Source organism: Spermophilus citellus, assembly GCF_964194105.1.
Source record: "Spermophilus citellus genome assembly, chromosome: 18".
Taxonomy (NCBI): Eukaryota; Metazoa; Chordata; class Mammalia; order Rodentia; family Sciuridae; genus Spermophilus; species Spermophilus citellus.
This window is the reverse complement of record NC_138200.1, coordinates 65819089-65843470: the sequence shown is the minus strand read 5'-3', so window position 1 is coordinate 65843470 and position 24382 is coordinate 65819089. Positions and strand designations below refer to the sequence as shown.

General features: G+C 59.3%; 1 protein-coding gene across 1 annotated transcript in view; it reads left to right on the top strand.

Moving 5' to 3' along the window:
* Positions 1-14754, top strand: part of COTL1 (coactosin like F-actin binding protein 1) — a 33942-nt gene extending 19188 nt beyond the window's left edge. Inside the window, exon 4 of the mRNA XM_081274868.1 lies at positions 13626-14754. Within this exon, the coding sequence (XP_081130994.1) occupies positions 13626-13736 (111 nt within the window). The 3' untranslated portion in view covers positions 13737-14754. The remainder of the gene's footprint in view (positions 1-13625) is intronic.
* The last annotated feature ends 9628 nt before the right edge of the window (positions 14755-24382 follow it).

Below are 24382 nucleotides of genomic sequence, written 5' to 3'. Positions count from 1 at the left end.
CAGTCACGTGGCTGTGTGGTCTGCGTAACCCACGTTTTTCTGGTAGCCGGCTGCCTCACTGCCCGAGTGGGCTGTGAGGTACTGGAGGCTGGCTCCCCTCTCTTGGCTCTGGGTCGTTTCCAATTCTTAGTTTTGACCAGCGCTTTAGGACACACAGCACTTTCTCCCTCCTGTGGGTGGTTCAGAACGCGGTCCCAGGAGGGACTCTGGAGTGGGTCCCTGTGCCCACCGTGGTTGTCGGGGCCCCCTGCCTGGGACAGAGGACGTGCTCAGTCGTTTCACTGATCAGCCTTCTGGTTCACACTGGCCCTGGGCCCTGCAGGACCCGGCCCTTTCCATCCCCAGCGAAGAAACCCCGTGCTCCCTGAGCCTCTGCGGAGCCTCCGCTGAACCCGGACTCCTGTCCCTTGGTGAAGTGGCCAGCGACCCAGGTTGATCCCGGGGCTGGAGTCTCTGGTGGGGACCTGCCCGGGGGGGCAGGGCTCGGCGGGGGGTGTGCCAGGGGCCCCGTGTTTCCTGTCTTCCCTTAGGTCAGGTTTCCTCTGGGTTTGACCAGCAGGCTGGGCCTAGCAGAGAACCATCCCGCAGTGGCCGCCCTTCCAGGGCAGGATGGGGGCTCCTCCCTGAGCGCCAGTCAGTGCCTTAAGAGGACCCCATTGGCCCAGCTGGTGTCACGTGCCACCTGTGGGGCTGGGAGAGGGGTTCGTGATAGGCAGCCCCGTGTGATCCTGCTGTTCACAGGGATGCAGGCAGCAGGAGAGGCAGGGTGACCGCCCAGGCAGGGGTGATAGCTCAGAGCAGCCAGGAGGCTGCCCTGAACTACAGCAGTGGCCACTGTCACTGCATGTCTCAGTTCCGCATTTTCAAATGTCAGTTATCTGAGGCGAGGCTCCGGGGCTGTGCCTGGAACCCAGCTGCCCGGAGGAGGGTGGAAAGTCCAAGGCCAACCTGGGCACCAGAGCCAGGCCCTGTCTCAAGGAGGAGCTGTAGCAGGCTTCCCCTTTTATGCTCCAGTCATCAAGGGGACCCTGGGTGGCTGTAGTGGTTCTTTCCACACTTAGTAAACTTGTGCCGGGACTGGCTGGTGTCACACGCCCCTCTGCTTATTTCACAGGGACTCGGATGCTCTCTGAGGGTCCTTCCGGATGGATCCGGGTCTGGGGTGGGTCTCTCCCCTGTGGCGCCAGATGGTGACGAACCTTAACTGCAGCAAAGCCTGACGACACACCGCTGTGCTGTGTGCAAAGCTTGGCCCTGGTCGGGGTTGCTGGAGTCGAGGGCAGGTCTCTGGGCCACTGCCTGTCTGGCTGTGGTTGTCCCTCCTGCCCACGCCTCGGGTCCCCATTGGTAAATTGAGGAGCCGAATGGGTCGACTTGCTGTGCTTGGGTCTACTCTGAATCATTCCAAGTGATTTTCTTTTCTCAAACGTGCTGATTTGTTTTCAGAGGCACTTTCCCTCTAACGGAACCTGGCTTCGCGGTGGCAGAGAGGCAGTGTGGCGCAGTGGCCCCGGGGAGAAATTCAAGCCCCATGGCCTGGGTTCATGTTTGGGCCTCATCACTTACAGTGTGGCCTCAGACACGTGGCTTGCCCTCTCTGAGCCTCAGTCACTTAGTGGGAAGCAGGAGTGAGATGGTAGCTGCCTCTTGGGGTCACAGTCGGGGTTAAACAGGCAGATGGGGGTCAGTGCTCTGGACGGGACTGAACACCTGGAGCAGCAGCTCTTATTCTGGGTTTTCCTGTTTAGACCCCATGGGGAGGGGGCTGGGCAGGAGGTGATTCTGCACCCGGGCCGTTTCCGCAGGAGAGGTGGCTGCGTGTGTTGAGCCCCGGGCTGGGTGTCCTATTGGTCACCCATACTGCCCAGTGTCTTGCCTCAGCGACACAGGAAGGGCCTGGCCCTGCCCCACCCAGCAGTGCCGACTCCAGGCAGGCCCTCCTCCCTCTGTGGCCACCACACAGTGACATCAGCACCTGGGAAACCAAGGCCCAGAGCAGTGGTAGGACCTCCCCAGACCCAGGCGACACTGGACACTCGGCAGAGCTGGGGCCCGATTAGAATTCCAGAGTCCCACCCAGGCCGCTGGCTGAGACACACCTACAGCCGGGAAGACGGGACCGAGCCAGGCAGCTCCCCAAGGCCACCGGAGCAGAGTCCGTGGGAGAGCTGGGCCGGCCAGGGATGCTGGGCGCGAGTCCTGGGAACGGCTGGCTGGCAGCATGCATGGCTGCTTCCAGTGCCATCCGCTGCAAACAAGGGCCCAGTGGTGCCCAGGACAACACTCCCGCCCCATTGTTCTGGGGCTGCCGGACCCTGGGACCATGCGGTGGCCACTGGTGGGGCCTGCCCGCTGCCTGCCGGGCCGTGAGAGCTGAGCCGCCTGCTCGCAGTGATCGTGCCTGTCTGGCCAGCCGGCCTGGCACGGGCGCCTTTTATTTATTTTGAACACATGCTCATTCCTGAGCCCAGTCTCCCTGGGTGAGATCGGGTGCAGGCGGCAGGGACAGCAGGAGGGCCCGGCCGTGGGGCCGGGGCGCGAGCTGCAGGCCAGGGTCTGCTCTGCTGCTTCTGATCCTGCGCAGGACGGGCTTTGTCCAGGATCCTCCCACTCACCTGTGGCCAGATGACCCAGCCTCCCCTCCAGGCCTCCCGTGTCCCAGAGTGGCGATAACATTAGCAACAGTGGCTTATCATGTCCTGTGGCCTCCACTCAGAGCCTTTCCGCCTACTTGTCGCTCGTCCTGTGCAAGGCAGGCTCCATCTTCCCGTCTTGCAGGTGAGGAACTCGAGGCCCGGGAGGTGGAGTAAGGAACTCCAGTCCCAGTGCCAGGACCCAGACTGTCTTGCCCCAGCACAGTCCAGCAGCGTCATCTCAGCGCCAGTCCCCACCGCGCTCCTGCACCAAGAAAACCCTTCCAAGGCCAAGGGCGTGCGCTGCAGGAACTGTGTCTCACAGGCTCGAGTTTTATCGGCAAGTTCAAGGCTCTGAGAAGTCCTGTAGAACAAACCTTTGACGTCTGATTTCAGGCCGACAAGTTTTGATCTTTTGTAAAAGTGAGACATTTTAAAACTGGAAATTGAACACGGTGGCTCACTGTTTAACCTTTTTGATATTTTAGCTCCATTGACTGACCTGTGGCCTCAGGACCCTTGTTTGAGTAATCCTATCTCTGGAATCTCTGTGTTCTCACTTAGGAACAAAGAATGTGAATTTTCATGGAGTTGGTGGAGGGGTTAAAGGAAGATAGTGGCTGTGACAAGAGTCTCTCCATTTTGGGGCCTGGTGAACTCCTATTCATCCCTTAAAACCCTGACTCTTGCCCTGCTCCTCCGCCACCTTGACTGTACAGAACTGACCATCCTGGACTGTTTCTCTTGTGGTTAGGATTCCAGGGATTCTAATTAAGTGACCCTCGGGGCAGGAGCCCTGGCTGCTTTATCCCACAGCACTCTGAGCGCCTGCAGGGTGCCGCGGCGGGCACGGGAGGCCCAGCAAATGAGGCCCTGAATCTGCTCCCGTGGCCTCTCTGTGCCTCTCTCACAGAAGCAGAGAAGCTCAGCGGCTCCTCTTTTTGCTGAGTTGCTCTTTTTGGCTGGAGTTTCCCGAGGCTCTGCTTTTGTTTCGGGAAGCGGAGGTCGAGCTGCAGGGCAGCGGGTGCCCACATCCTCCGCCACCCCGGCAGCTGCTCCGCGCAGGGCCCCAGGGCTGCCGGCTCCTGGGACGTCGGGCTCTTCTCTGCTCCCGCAGGGCTCAGCTGTTTGTTGTCACCGGGGCTGTTGTGCTCCCTCAGGCCGGTCCCTGGAAAGGCCGTGTCCTTTGTGGGCCTCTCCTGGGGCCTGGGCGCAGGCAGGGTGTCTCCTTGCCCCGTAGGTTGTCTTCAAACACAAACTGGCTGACTGGAGGCAGGGAGCGCGGGCAGCCCCGAACAGAGGGCCCGGTGCTGGCCTTGTCACTGGGGGCTCGGTGCTGGCAGTCCCCCCAGGGCACCGATGAAAACGGGAGCTGGGAGAGGACCAGCTCTGGGGCCAGGGGAGTGTCCAGGTGGGGCTGGATGGCGGGGAACAGGGCTTGTTGGGAGCACAGTGGGAGGCCCAGGAAACGTCCCCCCAGAGAGCACACCCGGGTGGACCCCAAACGCACATCCCGTGGCTTTAGACAGCAAAGTGCTGCCCAGGGGGCTGCAGCCAGGCCGCCCCTTGCCCACTGCAACCCCTGGGATGCCCACCTGAAGTGGGGCTGGCCGTGTCACACAGCAGCAGCTGGCCTCCTGACACCATCCAGCGGCACACACCTCGCAAGGAGCACGGGAGCAGAGCCAGGCCTCACCCCACATCCGAGCGCCCAAATGTGAGGTGCAGTGCCCCATGGCAAAGCCTCCGTCCTCTGTCCTCTGTGGGGCTTTCCCCCCTCTTCCTCGTCCCCTTCCTGGTGCACACTTGGGTCCCCCTCTGGTCATCGGCTGTCCCTGTACCTCCCTTCCGGAACAGCCCGGGCCTCCAGGCCTCCTGTGCTGCTCCTCTCCCAGGACTCTGGGCTCCATATCTGTGTGTATTTTGCAGAACTGGGGGGACTCTGGGTTTTAGAAACGCTCAGACAAACGGACGCACTAAAGGACCCCCCAGGGTCTCTGCTCGTTGCTGTGGGGCCCCGGCCATGGGTCGTCCTTGTCATGGCAGAGGCTGTCCCTCCCTTACCCGATGCTGCGCAGGTGCTCAGTGCCTGGTCTTGGTGGCCCACCCGGGTCGTGTGAGTGGACGCAGCGCAGCACCCACCTAGGGCCCTGTAAGGGTGGGTGCGCTCCTCCCCATGAGGACCTTGGCCTGGGTGGTGCCGATGCTCTGCCCCTGTCTCCGGTCTCAGTAGTGGGATGTGACTCTGCCCAGGGATCGTGAGACTTGGGTGGCGCGTGCCTGGTGTGTACGAAGATGGTCACCTGTCTACTCAGGTTGTGTTGACATGGGAAACAGCCTGGCATTTACTGGCAGACGGTGAACATCTTTGAGGATATGTGTTGACATTTAAAAAAATTCTGTTCAGTGATCTGGGAGAAATTCCCAAATGTGGGTGTGGCTAAGGAATAAGAAACGGTAGTGGGCAGGAGTTGGAGACCAAACTGGACTTAGTCTCCAGATCATCAACTGAGCAGCAGCGGGGGGGGGGGGGGGGAGGGGGGAGGGGGCTCTTTGGAGCTCCAAAGGAAGGGTCCTGAGGCCAGGTCTGGACCCTGTGGGTCACGTGGCAGGTCTGATCTCTGCTCCCCGCCATGGGCACAGGAGGAGGGGGTGGAGCCTGCTTCTGGCCCTTCTGCTGTCCGTGTGCCAGGTGGAGTCCAGCTTCTGTGGACATCTGGCTTCAGGAAAGCCAAGGGCTGGGTTCAGGCAGCTGCCCAGAGGCTCAGAGTGCCCTGCTCAGGGGGTGTCACACCTGCCTGCTGCCCTTCGCTGGATCTTACCCTGAGCCCTCAAATTGTGACCCTGTACCTTTGTTCTGTTTTTCTCCCTCCCTAGTGCACAGGGGCATGTCCCTCTGAGCCGTCGGGGCCACGCGGGTGCCTTTGTCCCCAGATCTGTCCATGCTGGTGCGTGCCATTCTGATCTGTTTCCCCCTCATCTGTGGTGACTCATGCTGTTCAAGAACCTGCTCTTTCTCAGCAAATGACACCGTGCTGGTCGGGACTAAAGACCTCAGCCAGTCACCAGGGCACTTTAGAAGAGGGAAGTGGGTGGCGTGGGGCCCGGGGGCTGGGACACTGTGCACTTTCTGGGCTCTGCTCCCGGGGGGTCGGCCTTTCCCTGGCAGGAGGTGGATGCCAGGGACCCACGGCCTTTCTTGGGCACGCCAGGGCCTTGGCAGTCATTCATCTTCCCCACTGGGGGAGAAGGTGTGAGCGGTGGGCAGCCTCTGTGCCTCCTGCCCGTCGCGCTCTGCGGGGAGAGTCCTTTCCTGCACTTCCTTTGCGGGGGCTGGGCTGCAGCCACTCACAGCCTTAGCTTCAGGGCGGTGTTCTGACCCCAGAGCTGACTGTCCCACCTCAGTCCCCCGCTGCCCCTCGGATCCTGGTGTCCATGGTGGACACTTGTCCACATGTCCAGGGGCTTGGGGAAAGGCTGGCCGGCCCTTTCATCTGGACACCGGGGCCCACGGCCACTGAAGGCTTCCTTCAGAGCACCAGAGCCCTTGCTTCTCGTTTCCTGTCTCGGAGACGGCCGACTGTGGCTCGGTTCTGACGAGCTCTGGAGGGTGTAGGTGTTAAAGGGGGGCCGGAGCCCCGCAGGCGGGAGCTGCTCCGTGGAGGGGTTTGGGGGCGAGTGACCTGTGACCTCTCACTGCCCTCGGGTGGGGAGAGGACACTCTCCTCTCAGAGACCCCTGTCCCGCTCCTCCCAGAACTTCCCTACCCCAGGCCCCGCCCACTGCTCAGGAGACCCCAGGGCCCAGGGTGCAGAGGGGAAGACCCAGCGGGGGCCCTGGCGGGTTCCTGCCTGTTCTCCCGTCTGTGCCCTGGGCCCAGCTTTGGGTTTGCAGCTGGATTCTCTCTCCACCAGGGTGGGAGAAGCCAGCATCACTGCCTCGGCCTGCGGAGGAGCTCCGCGGACTGCCCTGTTAAACAGCAGACGTCGGGGTGGAGAGAGAGGAGGCCAGGAGAGAGAGGCCAGGAAAGAGGGGAGGCCGTGCTGCCTGTGCCTCTCTCTGAGCAGTTGGAAGAACTTCTGTTATCTCCAGGTCCCTGCAGACTGGAGGGTGGCGCTGGCTCGCCAGGCCTCATGGGACACCTGCTGTGTACTCCACACTTGACCAGTGCGCAGTCCTGTGCACACTCCTGGGCACACTCCTCAGGCCCTCACACAGCCCTGGGGGCAAGTGCATCACTGTCCCCATTTACAGACGAGGAGACTGAGGACTGGGAAGGTCAAGTCTCTGGGGAGGGCCAGGCTGCAGGGACAGCTGTCCCTGTTTGTATTGGTCCAAAGCCCCCCAGCTCAGCACACTTTGGGACTAAGGCTGGGTTTGAACCCAGCAGTTGGGAGCCCTTTAACAAAGGGATGATTTAAAACCCAGCAGAGGAAAATATTTGTGCCCTGTTTCAAACAGTCTTGCAAATAGATGCTCCGCGTGGCACGGAGCCCTGCTGCCTACCCCGGGTCCTCTGCCAGAATCACCTTCCTTCGGCAGGAAAGGAGCCTGAGGTCTGTTTTGTCACTTTGAGGTGTGAACATGTATGTCCCCGGTGGGGACAAACTTGCCCCAGTGTGGTAGTCCGTGCTTCCGAGCCATTTTGATGGAGGCCTAAGCTGGTGAGTCATGCTTCGCCAGAGGGGCTTCCTCCTTGGAAAAGTCCCCGACTAGAAACTGCAGGCGAGGGTCACAGTGCTCCTGGGCAAGACAAGGAGAGTCCTCCCGGGCCGCAGAGGCAGTGCGCCAGACAGGTCCTGTGGGCCGCCCTGCGGCCTGATGTGGGCAGGAGAGGGGCAGCTGGACCTGCGGAGCACAGTGGATGGCAGAGGAGAGAAGAGCCTGGCTCCTGGGCCTCGTGCCCAGGCCCCTGGCGGGCAGTTGCTGTGTCTTGGGCTCCCTCTCTCTTCCCGTTGACCAACGTGCATTTACTGAGGGGAAACCGCACACATCGCAGGTGCGAGGCTCCGTGGATTTGCATATTTCTGATTTCTCTTGTGAAGAGCCACCCAGAGGAAGCCGCCGCTCTCCCAGCCCCCTGGGCCCTCAGGCCCGCCAGCCCCTGCCTGCCCAGTCCCACCAGCTCCACGCTCAGGGGTGAGAGGCCTTCCCGGTGCTGCTGTGCTTCCCGCTCCTCTGTCCTGCCTGCACCTGGCTGTCAGGATCGGTGACGTCACCCATTGGTCACGTGTTGAAATGAGGACATTTTGGCTGCACCGGGTCAGATACAATGCCATTAAACTCAGTGCCCCCTGTTTCTTTTCCACATTTTTCAATGTGGCCGCCAGGACATTTAAGTCCCCTGTGTGCCTTCAATGCTCTAGACCCCCACGTCCTTCTGAATAAGGACTCGTTCTGGTTCTCGACACCTGCCTCTGGCCCCACAGCTGTTGGTGGCAGGTGGAGGGTGCTGTGGACAGTGGCTATGTGTAAGCAGGTGTGAGCGTGGCCAGAGGTGGCCGTGTTGCCAGACACGTCCTCTGTGGTTTCCGGCCAAGGCACAGGCCCGAGGCTCCCTGCAGGCACCTCTGTCTCCGTGAGGCCCCTCTGGTCTCCATGAGGTCCCTGTGGTCTCCGTGAGGCCCCTTTGTCCCCCGTCAGGCCCCTCTGGTCTCTGTGAAGCCCCCCTGGTCTCCGTCAGGCTCCTCTGGTCTCTGTGAGGCCCCTCTGGTCTCCGTCAGGCTCCTCTGGTCTCTGTCAGGCCCCTCTGGTCTCTGTTAGGCCCCTTTGGTCTCTATCAGGCCCTTTGGTCTCCATCAGGCCCCTCTGGTCTCTGTCAGGGTCCTCTGGACTCTGTGAGGCTCCTCTGGTCTCGGTCAGGCTCTTCTGGTCTCCGTGAGGCCCCTCTGGTCTCCGTGAGGCCCCTTTGTCTCCCGTCAGGCCCCTCTGGTCTCCGTCTGGTCCCTCTGGTCTCTGTGAGGCCCCTCTGGTCTCCGTGAGGCCCCTCTGGTCTCCGTGAGGTCCCTCTGGTCTCTATCAGGCCCCTCTGGTCTCTGTCAGGCCCCTCTGGTCTCTGTGAGGCCCCTCTGGTCTCCGTGAGGCCCCTTTGTCTCCCGTCAGGCCCCTCTGGTCTCCGTCTGGTCCCTCTGGTCTCCGTGAGGCCCCTCTGGTCTCCGTGAGGCCCCTCTGGTCTCCGTGAGGTCCCTCTGGTCTCTATCAGGCCCCTCTGGTCTCTGTCAGGCCCCTCTGGTCTCTGTGAGGCCCCTCTGGTCTCGGTCAGGCTCCTCTGGTCTCTGTGAGGCCCCTCTGGTCTCTATCAGGCCCCTCTGGTCTCTGTCAGGCCCCTCTGGTCTCTGTTAGGCCCCTTTGGTCTCTATCAGGCCCTTTGGTCTCCATCAGGCCCCTCTGGTCTCTGTCAGGGTCCTCTGGACTCTGTGAGGCTCCTCTGGTCTCGGTCAGGCTCTTCTGGTCTCCGTGAGGCCCCTCTCGTCTCCGTGAGGCCCCTTTGTCTCCCGTCAGGCCCCTCTGGTCTCCGTCTGGTCCCTCTGGTCTCCGTGAGGCCCCTCTGGTCTCCGTGAGGCCCCTCTGGTCTCCGTGAGGTCCCTCTGGTCTCTATCAGGCCCCTCTGGTCTCTGTCAGGGTCCTCTGGACTCTGTGAGGCTCCTCTGGTCTCGGTCAGGCTCTTCTGGTCTCCGTGAGGCCCCTCTCGTCTCCGTGAGGCCCCTTTGTCTCCCGTCAGGCCCCTCTGGTCTCCGTCTGGTCCCTCTGGTCTCCGTCTGGTCCCTCTGGTCTCCATGAGGCCCCTCTGGTCTCCGTGAGGTCCCTCTGGTCTCCGTGAGGCCCCTCTGGTCTCTATCAGGCTCCTCTGGTCTCCGTGAGGATCGTCCGCCCTGCGCTGTCGCCTCTCAGCTTCTGCTTCATTTTGGAAACGCACTGGTCAGCCCACTCCCTGGGCGCTGGCCACCCCTCTCTGAGTCCACGTCCAGGCGCAGCAGAGCGGCTAGTGGGAGCGGAGGTGGAGCGCAGGGCCGTTCTGAGCGTTTCTGAGGTCGGTGCCTCCATCAGGCACATTGGGGACGATGTCCAGAGCCACCCTTGAGTGGGAAGCACTGAGTCTGCCTTGTCCACCTCGGGGCCGTGAGCCTCCTGGGCAGGAGAGGCCTGCGCCCCGTGGGAGGAAGAGGAGTGGGCGCCACATCTGGGCCTGGCTCCTAGGCTGTGTCGGGAGCCAAACACTGTTCCTCAAGGGCGCCTCTGGCCTGCTTGTCCCTGTGTGTGGCTGGACCGTGCACTAGGTGACAGTGGGAGCCAGTCCTGAGGGTGGTGGATCAAGATGGAGACACCTTGGTTGAAAGGTGCTGAGGTCACTGCGGGGCACAAAGGGTGGGAAGGGGTGGGCAGTTCACAGAGACGGGGGCGGCTGGAGGGTGCGGGAGGGGAGTGGACTCAGGGGGAAGGAGGGGAGGCAGGTGGGGCCGTTCACCAGCCCCCTGGGAGTGCCATGCAGAGCCCCGGTCCCCTTCTGTGCATCGAGGGGGACAGAAGAGGCCTCCAGGACCTTCCTGCCCTGCTGTCTGTGCTGCTGTTGAGACGGGGGATGTGGAGGAAGCCTATCCCTCTCTGGTCAGCTGCAGGCACCTCCCTGGACCCAGTGTCAGAGCAGCGTGGGCTGCAGTGGGCCCTGGGTCCTGCCCCGTGACAGGGGAGCAGGCCCAGATGCGTCAGCCCAGCTGGGCTGCTGTGCTGACCGGCTCCGGTGTGAGCAGGGTTGGCAGGCCTCCCCTGAGGCAGGGCTGTAGGACTCCCAAAAGAGAATTCTGCTTCCATGGGACCTTGGCCATGGACACAGCCCTTGCCTCAGAGGCGTCTAAATGCCCGCCATGGTCTTTAGAAAACGCTCAGCAGAGCAAGGCCACCCCCTGTCTTTCTTTCTATCTATTTATTTATATTTTTTGTACTGGGGACTGAAACTGGGGTACTTAGCCTCCGAGCCCCAGCCCCAATCCTTTTTATTTTGAGACAGCATCTTGCCAAATTAGGAGGCTGGTCCTGAACCTATAATCTTCCTGCCTCAGCCTCCCAAGCTGCTGGGATTACAGACCGTCACCGTCACCGTCCCTGGCTGGACTCTCTCTCCCATGGCCTCACTCTGGTGTTTCCCTAGGATAATGGAGACCCCAGAGCAGGGGACGCTGGGACCCTTGGTCTGGGCCCTGGAGGATCTGCTCGGCCTCTGTGGTGGTGGCAATAGACACGTGTCTTCTTCAGGCGAATTGTCCTCTGTTCTCTATGGAGAGGACAGCATGGCCCTGGGGCTTTCAGAGCCCAGGGTTGCTTCCTACGCCCTTTTGCTTGTGTAACTTGGAACCTGTCTTTTTAATCTTTTAGATTTAAACCTGTTTTTCTGTCTACGGGGACTGGGTTGCTTTCTGTGTTGTAGTTTGGGGACTTGGTGTTTTTTTAAACGGGAATTTTGTTCCTTTATACTTATTGTTATTCAGTTCTTCTAGACCCCGCTGCTGTTTCCTGCTCACTGTGGTCGCGACCTGGTTTCCCTGTGCTGGGGTTTCAGGGGGAGCCGTGCACAGCTCCAAGCCCGTTTCACTTTATAGGTTTCTTAGACCTTCTTCCTCCCTAATCTAAATCTCTTAATAGTTAACTGCCGCAAACACCCAGCGCTCCTAGTCTTGAGATATCTGGCTGTCTCCAGGAGGGGAACTTTGAACCTCCGTGACCATGGCTGGAGGGGGTGGCTGCCCTCCCTGAGCCGGGCTGGTGGGGAAGAGACTCTCAGGGTCGGTCCTTCCTGGCCCGCAGGCCCCCTTGCCTTCTCTCCTGCTGGTCACAGATGCACACGTAGCAGCATTTTGGTGGGAGGGAGAGGAAAAGGTGTACAGGAAGTTCTGTGGGTAGGGTGAGTCTTGGCTCAGCCCCTGACCCTTATCTTAAAACCGTAAAAGGCTAACAGGGAGGTCAGGTGGCGGAGGTGTGGGGTTGTGGCTGGCACCTGTCGGCACACACTGACCATCCCTCCCTCTCTGTGGGCGCTGAGGCTCTGCTGGGCACATGGTTGGTCTGTAAGCTGTAAAACTTGGGGGTTCTCCTGGCTGGTCTTCTTGGGATGGCAGTGTTTTGTTTTTTAATTGACATGAGATTCACTTATCATAAAATTAACCGTTTTGAAATGTGCCGCCCCGTCCTGTTCCCAGCTGCCTGCACCACCCAGAGGAGCTGGCCGCTCTGCACCCAGCAGACCCTCCGGCTCTGTGACCTCAGCAAGGGGTGCAGCCTTCAGCCTTGGTTTTCGGCCTTTAAATGGAAACAATATTGATCCCTGCAAAGGATATTTTTTAAAATGGCATCGATCATATCGATCATCCCTTTAAAACACTTTAATTTACGTATCACCAAATCAGCTCGTGCTTTTGTGTAATTCAGTGACTCAGAGAATCGCAGAGTTGTGCGGCTCCATCCAGTTTTAGAACATTTCTGTCATTTCCTGTCCCCACCTCCAGCCCCTGTTCACCACCAACTGCTTTCTGTCTCCGTGGATTTGCCTGTTTTGGACAGGGCACGTGAAGGGAACCAGACGGTAGGTGGCCTCGCCCACCTGGTGTGTCACTGGGTGACACCGCGTGTTCTAGGCTCAGCTGCCTTGCGATGGGCTGGGCTTTGTTCCATTCTGTGGCTGAGTGACGCTCCTCCATGTGGACAGGCATGTTTTGCATCTTCTGCAGGCACCGGTTGTCCACTCCCGGGCTGTGCACATCTGGGTACGAGTGTTCCTGCGGCCGTGCACTTTCGCTTCTCCAGGACAGGGCTCCAGGGCCCTTCTGCTGGGTTGCGTCAGGGTTTGAGAATCGCATTGGTGGTGAGGGTCGACCTCGGCCTCCGCACAGCGCACCACACACAGCAAGCCACACACAGTGCCTAGTAATGCTCCTGGCCACTGTTTACGTTCTTTCTTTTTTTATTTTGAGACAGGGTCTCACTAAGTCTGTTAGGGCCTTGCTAAGTGGCTGACGCTGTTCTTGAACTTGCAGTCCTCCTGCCTCAGCCTCCCGAGTCTCTCGGATCTCAAGGGCCACCACACCTAACTACCTCCATTCCTTACAAACAGTTTTATCTGGTGGTTTTCTGACCTGTGGACTTACTTGTATTTTTGATGGCTTTCTCTGTAGTCCTCTATCAGTGTCCTGAGGTTTCCTTTGGTCCCTGAAGTCTTAGGATCCACATATAGAATAAGCTGTGTGTCTGCAGGGCTCGGGGTTACCTGTAGGACAGAATCCTGGCTTCACCTGTGCACATCAGGAGCATCTCTGAGTGCTTCACCTGTGCTAGGCCAGGGGCCAGGGTGACTGTACCCTTTGTCCCCAGGCCCTGTGGCCTGGCCTTGTGTTTGTTGAATGAATGCAAACAAAGCCGCTGCCCTCAAGGAACTGCATGTGGCTGCAGGGCCAGGGCACTCCCAAGTGGGACCCCCAAGACTGGGACCACCAGCCCCTGTGTCACTGTGACTCACAGTGGCCAAAGCCAGCTTTCGAGAGCCAGCCCTGCCGGCCTCTTCCCCGCCCGGTACGAGGCAACGTGATGCTGATGTCACCTAGTGGGCACTGACTCAAGGAGAGGGGCGGCAGCCACAGACCAGCGTGTCCCCTTTCCTCTTCTTCGTCCCTTCCTTCTCTTGGGGAGCCTGGTGCTGGCCGTTGGTAGCACCGCCCGCCTCACCCATCACCCCTGAGCAGCTGGGTCTGTGCAGATGAGGAAGGCCACTCGCAGAGTTGAAGCGACTTGCCCAGGGGGACACAGCCAGGAGTGACAGAGCCTGAAGTCACACCCGTGTGGCCCAGCTCCATGGTCCAGGGGGACGCAGCACCCCTACTTACCCTTCTCTGACCTCCGGCGCAGATTCTGCCTCGTCGTCCCTCTCTGGTCCCCTGTGAGCCACCTGGGGGCAAACTTCCAGCTCCGCACCTGACCCGAGCTCTGTGTTTTTATCTGTCTCTGCAGAATTTTGCAAAAGAGTTTGTGATCAGCGATCGGAAGGAGCTGGAGGAAGATTTCATCAAGGGTGAGCTGAAGAAGGCGGGGGGCGCCAACTATGACGCCCAGGCCGAGTAGCCCTGCCCGCTGCGCCCCTGCCAAAGCCACCCGCCTGCTGCCGGGGAGGGGACGGCGGCCTCACCCCCCCACTGCCCGCCAGGAGAGGAGAAGGATGCGAGGCCCCGCCCGCTGCCCCACCTGCCAAGCCCCCGCCCGCCCTTCCGCCCCGTGTCCTCTTGGAGCTCATGGATCATTCCGTCTTCGATTCTCTTTTTCTTGTTTCCCCTCTTTCTCCTTCTAAAGAAAGACCATTTTGAGAAAGGTCACGCAGGTCATCAGACCTGAGGAGTGCCCGTGGTGGCCCCCTCCCTGGTGTCCCTCCCCCGCTCCCTGGCGGGCACCGTCTTGGTTTGCCTTGGTGGCTCCTGCTTGCCATCCAGCTGGCCGCCGTGCCTGGGCCGACCGCAGCCTTCAGGAGCACACACCTTCGCCATCCGCAGGCTCAGGCCTCCCGGGACGTGCGCTGGGCCCTCATCCCACCACCATCCAGAGTCTCACGGAGACTGCATGCGTAGCTCCATGGTGAGGCGTTTAGGTCTGGCTCGGACCGAACTAGAAGTGATAGAATTTGCCTTAAAACTTGCCTGGCGGTGACTTGGCCATGTGGTCTGACCCGACCTGGTCCCACTCTTTTGACTAAAATGCCTTCACGGCATGGGAAAGGTCTGAGTCCAGGGAGGGAGCTCTCCGGGGCTCCCAGAATGACCAGGACTCAGGGAGAGAGGCCCGGAGTGCAGCACGGGGACCCGGGGAGAGCCTGCTCTGCAGCCTGGCTGGGGTGCGCCCAGGGCTCGCCCACCCGCCCCCCTCCAGGAAGGCTGTTGGCGTCCTAGGTCCACCCTGCAGATTCAGGATGGCTCTGCTTTGTTCTGAGGAAAGACGAGATTGGCTTGGTTCTTCATGAGCACATTTTATACCGTAGCTCCTTTTCCTTTTTTCCTTGCTCCTTTCGTTTTGGGGAAGAAAACTGTACTGGACTGGGGTTGTGAAGACGCCCCCGGCACTCAGTTTACAGAAATAAATGCGTTGTGTTTTTCAAAAAGAGTTCCATTTTCCGATTTGTCTTACCGTCTCAGCGACCTCAGCCTTTATCCCAAAGAAGTAGAGTCAGCGTAGGATAGCGACACGTGCACAGCCGTGTTTACCGCAGCACACTCACAACAGCCCAGCTGTGCAGCCAGCCCCGGTGGCCGTCAGTGGGTGGGTGGCCATCAGTGGGCGAACGGATACCGAAAACGTGGTATAAACACACAATGGAGTCTCACCAGCCATAAAGAAAAATGAAATTAAGTCATTTGCAGGAAAATGGGTGGAACTCGAGACCATCATGTGAAACAAGCCAAACTCAGAGGGTCAAGAGCGTATGTTTCCTCTCATCTGTGGAAGCTCGAGAGGAAAAGGAATAGGAAGGTGGGGGTGGGGGGAGATCAGTGGAGTGAAGGAGGGGGACTAAGGGCTGGGAGGGAGGAGGAGGGGGAGAGGGAACAGCGCAGGGTGATATCAGCCAAACTGCTGCCCGTGTGCGTGGTGGATATGTGACAGCTGCCCCCTGTGTGCAGCTACAATGTACAGTGAAGGATGTGGGGACATGAAGCTGACGTTGTCATCCGGGATTTAATAGGCATCCAGGGATCTACTGGGGCTGGACATGTCCGAGTTTAGTAGCTTATTTAATTCTCAACAAGCATAGAAATGGGTGCTGCCAAATGACCAGGGCATGGACACGGACTGGGTGTGTCCCTGGCGGTGGGTGAGGGTCCCTGAGGGATTCGGAAGCCCATGGGAGGCCTCTGTCCCACCAAGGGACAAGGGCCCAGGCTCAGGCACCTGCTTCTGCCACCTTTTTGGGGGTTGCAGAGGGGGCTGGGGTCCGGGCAGGCCGAGCAGGAGGGGCTGGTCTGCCTCCAGCAGCCTCCTCCTGTGAGCAGGACCAGAGGTGGCTCACAGAGGTTCTGGAACACCCGCTCCGTGTCAGCCCTGGCCGGTGGGCGGCCAGCAACAAGTGCACACAGTGCCTGCCCTCAGGAAGGCCAAGCCCAGCAGGCAGCTGTCCCTTCCGTGGAGAAGTCCCCTCTGGAGAAGGCTGGTCCTTTGGGAAGGTGGCAGGACCCTGCTTGGGGCCGGAGGTCAGGAGAGCCTCCCTGTGTAGGGGCCACCTGGGCTGGGCACCTGGGGAGGGCCGGGTGGTGGCGGGGTGGACACTGGCCCCTGGACGGTTTGCAGAGGTGAGCGCCCGGTGGCCAGTCTGTAGCCGCTGGATCCCGTGTCAAGGAAGCTACAGCTTGGGCCTTGCTGAAGGGGTCGGGGGCTCCTCAGAGCCAGAGAGGTGCCCCTGGTCTTGTCCCCAGTGCCTCTCACGGGTGCCTGGAGCTGCCCACCTGCTCCTGCGGCATAGGGTCTCTGGCCCCATGGAGCCTGGGTCCGTGTGTGGGCAGAGCCCCCAGCGCTCTTTGCTCTTGGTCACTTGGCATATGCTGAGCTGGGACCTGGCTGTCCCCTGCTGGGTAGAACACCACCCCCCAAACACCGCCCTGTGTCGCAGCAAGCATTTGATTTTGCCCTTGGTTTGGGGACAGGGAGAGAAGGACAGGGAGACAGGTGGGCAGACCACCCGCCCACACATCCAGGCCCCCTCTGGGGCTGGGGGCTGCAGCCGGCTGTGGGTCAGAGCCCACCTGTGGCCCGTCTGGCTTGGGCCTGAGGGCTAGGGACTTCTTACATAGCCTCAGTGTCCCTCAGAGTGTGCCAAGAGGACCAGGTGGAGGCTGTGTGGCCCCCTCCCTACTGTACTCCCCTCTCCCCTGGGACAGTGGTCCTGTGTCCCCAGGTTCAAGGGCAGGAGGTGACCCCACCCCAGAGTGGCCTTTTGAAAAGTGGCTCAGAGCTCCGTTCTGACCTGCTGCTTCTAGAAGATCATCCCCACCCAGTAAAGTGGCCGACTGGTGTCCCAGGGCCTCTGCATTGTGACCTTGAAATGGATCTTGCTGCTATAATCAGTCGAAGTTCATCCTGGAGGGGGGCTGGGCCTTCAGTCCCACAGCAGGAATGAGGGGATCTGGGGACCCACGAGAGAAAAGGGAGAGCCACGTGGAGGGGGACCCTGGGAGCGTCCAGAGCTGGGAAGGCAGGCAGGCGCCACCCCAGGGCTCCAGAGGGGTGGGGCCTGCTGTGCCAGGTCAGGCCCTGTCCCCGGGCCAGGCACAGGATGATCTGACATGTCGGGGGCACAGCTGTGGCAGTGCGCTGTGGCCACGGACCGGAACTCACCCCTCGCCCCTCTTATGGCTCCCCCCCCCACTGCCTACGCTCCTGCAGGGTGATGTCACCTTCCTGCCACTGTGAGGGGCCCAAGGAAGTCCCTCGAGGCAGCGGCCTCTCCTCGGAGCTTCCAGGCTCTTGAGGACACCCCAGAAGAGGATCGAAGACGGGTCAGGTTTTGGCAAAGAGGCTCACATCTCGCCCTGTCCCTGGGCTGGGCCTCGCCCGTGGCAGAAGCTCAAACAAATGGCTGGGGCGGGTCTCCCTGGAGGTCCCACCTGCAGGGACCAGGCAGGCCCCCCCACCCAGCTCCCCAAGCCACACAGACCCTGGGCCTGCTCAGGCCGGGTCAGGTCCACACGGCCTCGAAATGGGTCTTTGCTGACATAATAAGTTAAAGTTCATCCTGGAATTGGGCTTGGAGGGTGACCAGCCCCCGCCCCGCCCTGAGTGGCAACTGTCCTGTGCACCTGCCCCGCTCCTCCACCCCCGGCCCCCTATATGGTCTCTGAGGAGTCTGGAGGTACCTTGGGAGGGCTGTGGAGGGGGCGGCTGGGCTCCAGGGCTGGGCTGGACCAGGCTCTCCCCAGGGCAGGTCGAGTCAGGAGAGAACCCTTCCCACCGAGGAGCCCGGAGGGAGCTGTTCCTTCTGCCCCGCCAAGAACCGTCCAGGAGAGCTGCCCTGCAGGGGCGGGGGCAGGGAGGAGAGGGGCCCTTTATGGTAACTCGGGCAGAACTCGAGCAGACATTATGTGTCTTTCTTTGCTCCTTGGTGTGTCCCCAGCAGTTCCCATGTCTGATGTCACCCCGAGGGTGTACCCAGCCACCTGTGGGGCACTCAGGCGAGATGCAGTGATTCTTCTGTAAACCTGAAGCATTAAGGCGGCTCACTGAGCAGGTGGCTGAACGTGTGTATCTGAGCACAAGTACAGTGGAGGCCCGCTGTGCCTCCTGGGAGGCTGCAGAGGCAGCGAGGGTCCTGCCTGGGGGGTGGGGGCTCTGCTTGAGCCTGTCGGGCTTCGCTCCTGTGTAAAGGAGCCAACAGGGGCACGTGCGGTGGATCCTTGGCGTTGTGATGTCATGGGAGGGAGTTTGCTGGGTCTCCTTCTGTTTTCCCGTGGTGAGGAACTCAGAGGTGTCGAGGTGCTTTTTTAAACAAACACCCAGCTACCAGAGGGAGGCACGTCCCGTTGCTCACCTGGGATGGGAACTTGGTGTTTTACCTGTTCTGCTGGGCGTGGAGGCACCCTACCCAGGAGGCGGAGGCTGAGGCAGGAGGACTGCTGGCACAGGAGTCCAGGGCCGTCCCTGGACGTGATGAAACCACATCTCAAAATAAAAAGGGCTGGAGATGTTAGTGATAGAGCACCCTGGGGTCCAATCTCCAGCACCAAAAAAAAAAAAAAAAAAAAAGAAAGAAAGAAAGAAAGAAAGAAAGCACAGATGGCCAAAGAGTCAGCCAAAAGTCAGGCAGGAACGGAGTCAGGACTGTACATGTGAGCTGCACAGCGTCATGCAGGACAACTGACACGAAACTGGTGTCCCGAAGTACTGCAGGGTACCACCTGTGGAGCTGTGCCCGGAGGCCCCACCTCAAATTTTGAATTGGTTCTAGATGTTTAAAAATGGAAAGTTTTCACATAAAAATCTAGTTCTCAACTTTTTTTGGTGTCTATGTGGCAAATGTGAAGACCTCAATAACAGGGAGTTTATGTTCCTGCAGAGTACCCCGAGGCCAGGCCTGAGTTATGGCTGCCTGAACAGATGGGGTGCCCCAGGGATCCACTGAGCTGACTCCATCCTTCCGCTGGGTCACTGGGTCCTGAAAGCATCTGACTGGGTCCCCGCTGGATGATGCTTTTCATATCTGTTGAATGGGTGGAGAGGAGGCTCTTCCAAATCACAATAGTTAGAGACAGAAGCTGGTTCCTGCATCCCGACCAGATGGGGGTTGCTATGGCAACTCCAGCACGTGCTCTCGCCTGCTTCAGGGCCAGTCACAGAGCCTCCCCCCAGAGGCACTCTGGGTCCCAGGTGCTGGTGAGTGAACGTGAACGCGGAGGTGGCTGGAGAACAGCTCGTGCACACAGGAGGCGTGAGTTCTGAGACTCGGTCTCCCCAGGAAGGATGCCTCCTATTATCCACCTCCCCGTGGAGTCCACATGGTGAACAATTGCAAACTAGCTGCGTTTAGGACGCAGAGATGTGTTTTCTCATTTACAAGAAAACCAAAACGAGTAGCGGCAGCCAGTGCGGCGTAGCGGTTGAGCGAATGGGTTCTAAGCCTGGCTCTGCCGCTCCCTTGCTGTGTGACCTCAGACAGACCATGAAACCCCTCTGAGCCTCGGTTTCATAATAATAATGCAGTACCAACAGCCTGCCTCTCGTAAGATTGCTGTAGAACGTGTGGTGTGTGCAGGGCGTGGCTGGGCGCTCGTGACCACCAGCGGCTCAGCAGTGGCTTACATGCAAACACAGAGACATCTAAGTTGCTTCGGGCCTTGCTAGCTTGCTGAGCCTGGCTTTGAACTTGTGAACCTCCTGCCTCAGCCTCCTGAGTTGCTGGGGTTACAAGCATGCGCACCACCATGCCCAGCTGCCATGCTGACCGGGTCTAACTGGAACCTGCTCTCACAGATGTTCTGGTTGGGGAATCGTCCCTGTCTCCCTGGGCTCTGGGATCTGGTCAGTGTGAGGGTCAACCTCCCCCCTCCGGAGTCAGATCTGCATTTTGGTCCTTAGCTGAGGAACGCATCAGACCCTGCGGACTTGAGCCAGGCAGGCTGCAAGTGAAGTGCTTTTTAAAGAAAAAGGCACGTGGAGTGGGCATGGTGGACCCCATTCACAGTCCTTCCCTTCACCTCGTGTGCCCACTGCTCACGCCTGTCTGTGCCATCACTGTGGTAGGCAGACCTCTGTCATACCCCATAGTGACAACCGCCTTGTGTGGGTCAATGCCCTCCCCTTGGGTGTACAGGGAGCCTTTGACATGATGGGCATCCCCTGTGCTGGGTCATGCTGCGTGGCCTTGACTTGAAGAAAGGGGGATTATCCTTGGTGGGCCTGACTTAATCAGGGGAATTCAAGGAGGGAGCCGACCAGGGGGATCCTCTGCTGCTGTGGTGGGGACCACAAGGAAAGGGCCCAGGAGTGGCCTCCAGGGGCTGAGGGCGACTCCTGGCCAAGTGGTCACACGACTGCCAGGAAATGAATTCTGCCCACAGTCTGGGTGAGCTGGGAGGAGGTCCGGGGCCCCAGGTGAGGACACACCTGATGACCTCCTGGGCCTGTCCTCTCCATGCCCTGAGCAGAGACCCCGTGTGTCTTCCCGGACTTCTGACCACAGAACTGTGGCCTCCCGAGGGGCAGGTGCTGGTGATTAGGGGAGATGGAGTTTTAGGCATCAAGTTTGTGAATATTTCTTATGCAACAATAGAAAACTAACAGGGCATCTGGATTGTTTCCAGAATTTGTTTACTTTTAATTTGCATCTTTGCTTGGACCCTGCCGGCAGGCACGTTCTCATTCCAGTTTCTGTGGATGGACTTCTGATACATTCAGGGCTGACCATTCAAATCAGAAATCTGACCTGCCAAACTGCCCTCCCGGGGGCCAGGCTCTGAAGGGTGCTGCACAGTGTCCCCAGGCCTGCCCTGGGCTGGAGATCAGCAACCTTTTTTAAACATTTTATTGTGATAAAATACGTGTCACTTGCAGGGAAATGGATGGCACTAGAGCAGATTATGCTAAGTGAAGGTAGCCAATCCCTAAAAAACAAATGCCAAATGTCATCTTTTTTTTTTTTTTTTTTAAAGAGAGAGTGAGAGAGGAGAGAGAGTGAGAGAGAGAGAGAGAGAATTTTTAATATTTATTTTTTTTAGTTCTCGGCGGACACAACATCTTTGTTGGTATGTGGTGCTGAGGATCGAACCCGGGCCGCACGCATGCGAGGTGAGCGCGCTACCGCTTGAGCCACATCCCCAGCCCCCAAATGTCATCTTTGATATAAGGAGACCAACTAAGAACAGAATAGAGAGGAAGAGCATGAGAAGAAGATTAACATTAAACAGGGTCGAGAGGGGGGAGGGAAAGAGAGAGAGAAGGGAAATTGCATGGAAATGGAAGGAGACCCTCATGGTTATACACAATTACATATAAGAGGAGGTGAGGGGAAAGGGGGAAAAAAAACAAGAGAGAGAAATGGATTACAGTAGATGGGGTAGGGAGAGAAGATGGGAGGGGAGGGGAGGGGAGGGGAGGGGAGATAGTAGAGGATAGGAAGGGCAGCAGAATACAACAGACACTAGTATGGCAGTATGTAAAAAAGTGGATGTGGAACCGATGTGAATCTACAATCTGTATACGGGGTAAAAATGGGAGTTCATAATCCACCTGAATCAAATGTATGAAATATGATATGTCAAGAGCTTTGTGATGTTTTGAACAACTAATAATAATAAATAAATAAATAAATAAAATACAAGTCACACAAATTTGCCCTTTGACCATCTGAGGTGGGTGTGAGTGGCATTTGGTCCATGCACAACCCTGAGCAGCCACCACCAATTTCTGGTTCCAGAACTTTCCCTTAATCCCAAAGGAAGCCTAGTGCCGCCAGCCGTCCCCCCACTGGCCGCCCTGGCCCTGGCAGTCATAGCCGCGGTCTGTTGCTGGTCACCGTCATTTTACTCCCTGCTGGTGGACGGGCTGGGTATCTGGAGGACAGCACCCGGCTTTCTCCGCAGCTCAGCCCTGGCTCCGGGATGCCTGCTCCCCTGGTGGGACTCGTGCCCATTGCCTCACGGGACGCATCTCAGCCCCCCAAGTCCCACTGTCACCCCAATCTTTCTGGCTTGAGACCTGCATGTGTCCTGCCCCCTTCCCTGTTTCTGCCTCCCCTGCAGAGTTGAGGCCTGCCCTGCCCTGCCCTGTGCTGGCCTCCCAGGGCCTCTAGGTCTGGCAAGTAGGGAAGGGGGTGCCAAGGAGAGAGTGGGGGGACGTGGGGACTGCGGCCCAGGGAGGGGCAAGTGCTTCTGAGGCTGGCAGCTGCTGTGGCCGGGTGTTCCCAAGAAAATCCCAGGTTGGGGTATCTATGGGAGGTGAGTGGCATCTCATCCCGTATGCTCCCTTGTTCTGCTGAGCAGAGGAGGGGTGTGGGGAGCAGGGCCCCGCCCCACGCTGGCCGCTTTGCTGGGGAAACAAGGTGCGTGAGAGGCAGCCGGGCTCCAGGTGGCTGCAGGAGACCTGTGCACCCAGCTGTCTCCAGGCCTCTCCCTCCTGCCAGGCCCTTGGCAGAGTCCAGAACATTCCCTCCAGCCGCCCGGGTCCCTGTGACTGTTTCCGTGGTACCATGAGCCTCTGAGCGAGCTCGGGGTTGTCCTCCTGGGCCCCGCGAAGCCCCTTCCAGCTGAGCACCCCACCCGTGTGATGGAGGCGCCCTGGGCCTGGGGCCAGCCTGGACTGCTGAGCACCCTGAGCAGAAGCTGGGAGAGGCCCTGACCGTCCAGCCAGGGCGCTGGGGGCTGGGCAGCCGCTGGATGAGAGGGAGAGAGAGAAAGAACCCCCACCCCAAAGCCCGGTCTTGGGGACGGCTGGCCACACCTGCTGTTAGGGCGGACCTGGTGCCAGGGGAGTGAGTGTCGCAGGGAGCCCTGGCCGGAGGCTCATGGCCCTCACCAGGACAGCACCCCTTGTCCCTCAGCTTGTTCTTTCGTGGCACTTATCGCCACTTGACACCATGGGCTTATTTGCTTGTTCACTTCCTGTCTTTCCTGTCTTTTCCTCTGGGAGAGCAGGAGTTTTGTTCGATGTATCTCCCCAGCTCCCAGACCAGCTGCAGGCCTGGGGTAGGTCCTCAAACCTCCGGGCAGGCGGTGCATGTCTGTGATCCCAGCAATGTGGGAGGCTGAGACAGGAGGATCACTCACGAGTTAGAGGCCAGCCTCAGCAATTTAGCAAGTCCTTTCTCTAAATGAAAAAAAAAAAAAAAGAAAGAAAAAGGGCTGGGGATGTGGCTCAGTGGTAAAGTGCCCCTGGGTTCAGTCCAGGCATGGAGTAGGTACTCAGTTAAACCATGGAGTGCATCTCTATGCCAAGAAATAGCTTAGCATTTGCAAAACAAAACACATCAGGATGCACACCTTCCCGCCATCTTCCTCACTGGTGTGTCTGGGGAGCCCCAGCACCACCACCAGGGGGTCTCAGCCCTGGCAGTCTCACCCCCTGGGAGCCCTGGGCAATGTTTGGACACATTTGTGACAGTCACACCTAGGGCTGAGGGGCTGCTGGCCTCTGGGAGGGAGAGGTCAGGGATGCTGCTGGCCGGCCTACAGAGCTGAGGATGCCCCCAGAGTATCCAAGTTCCTGTGCCAATGTCGAGAAAACCCGACAGACACGGCATCCTCTGTGCCGTCTCCTCACCCTGCTTCACAGCAAGTTCAGATCCTGGCTCTGCCACTTCCAGTCCTGAGGGTTTTACCCTCCAGAGCCTCATATTCTCCATCTGTGAAATCAGCCAACGATGGCGCCCAGCCCAAGAGTCACTCCTGTCAAGCCCCTGGGAGCTGAGCGATCGGTGGCCCTGGGCTCCTGCGTGGAGTCGGTGTGGAGAGCCGAGCCCATCCTCACCTGGGGAAGCCCAGGATCCGCTGCAAGGGCAGCGCGGGGCTTTACGGCTCACTCCCCGCGTTTCAAAAGTGATTCCAGCACCAGGCCTGGGGTCAGCCAGGAGGGGAGGGGAGGGAGAGCAGCCCTGATGGAGGCCAAGTCTGGAGTTGGCCTGGACACAGCCCCAGGGAGGCTTTTAAGCCAGGACCATTATCCTGGAGTGGCACGGTCAGGGGTTTCCTTTTATTTATCTATCTGTCTATCTATCTATTTATTTATTTGTAGTTGTAAGTGGGCAAAATGCCTTTACTTGTTTATTTATTTATCTTATGTGGTGCTGAGGATCAGACCCAGTGCCTTGCACACGCTAGACGAGCGCGCTGCCACCGAGCTGTAGCCCTGACCCCAGTTAGGAGTTTTCTACCATCTCCAAGAAGAAGGGGCGCAGTTAGGGAGAGACCAAATTTTGTTTTGGCACATTTAAAGCAAAATCCTCCCGTGGACTCAGCAGTTGGAAGGAAATGCAGAGACAGGTAGTGGAAGGAGGGGGGCAGCTGCTGGCCCGCGACAGGCCCGCGCCAGGCTCCGCCCCGCGCCAGGCCCCGCCCTGCCAGGCCCCGCCCTGCCAGGCCCCGCCCCCGCCAGGCCCCGCCCCACGCCAGGCCCCGCCCCCGCCAGGCCCCGCCCCACGCCGCCCAGGCTCCCTGTCCTGGTCGGGGGAGGTTAATTTTCCTTGCTGGCTGTGGTTGGATGGTTTCCTTCTGTGCGCACAGGCCGGTGTCCCCGCCACCGGGTCTGGG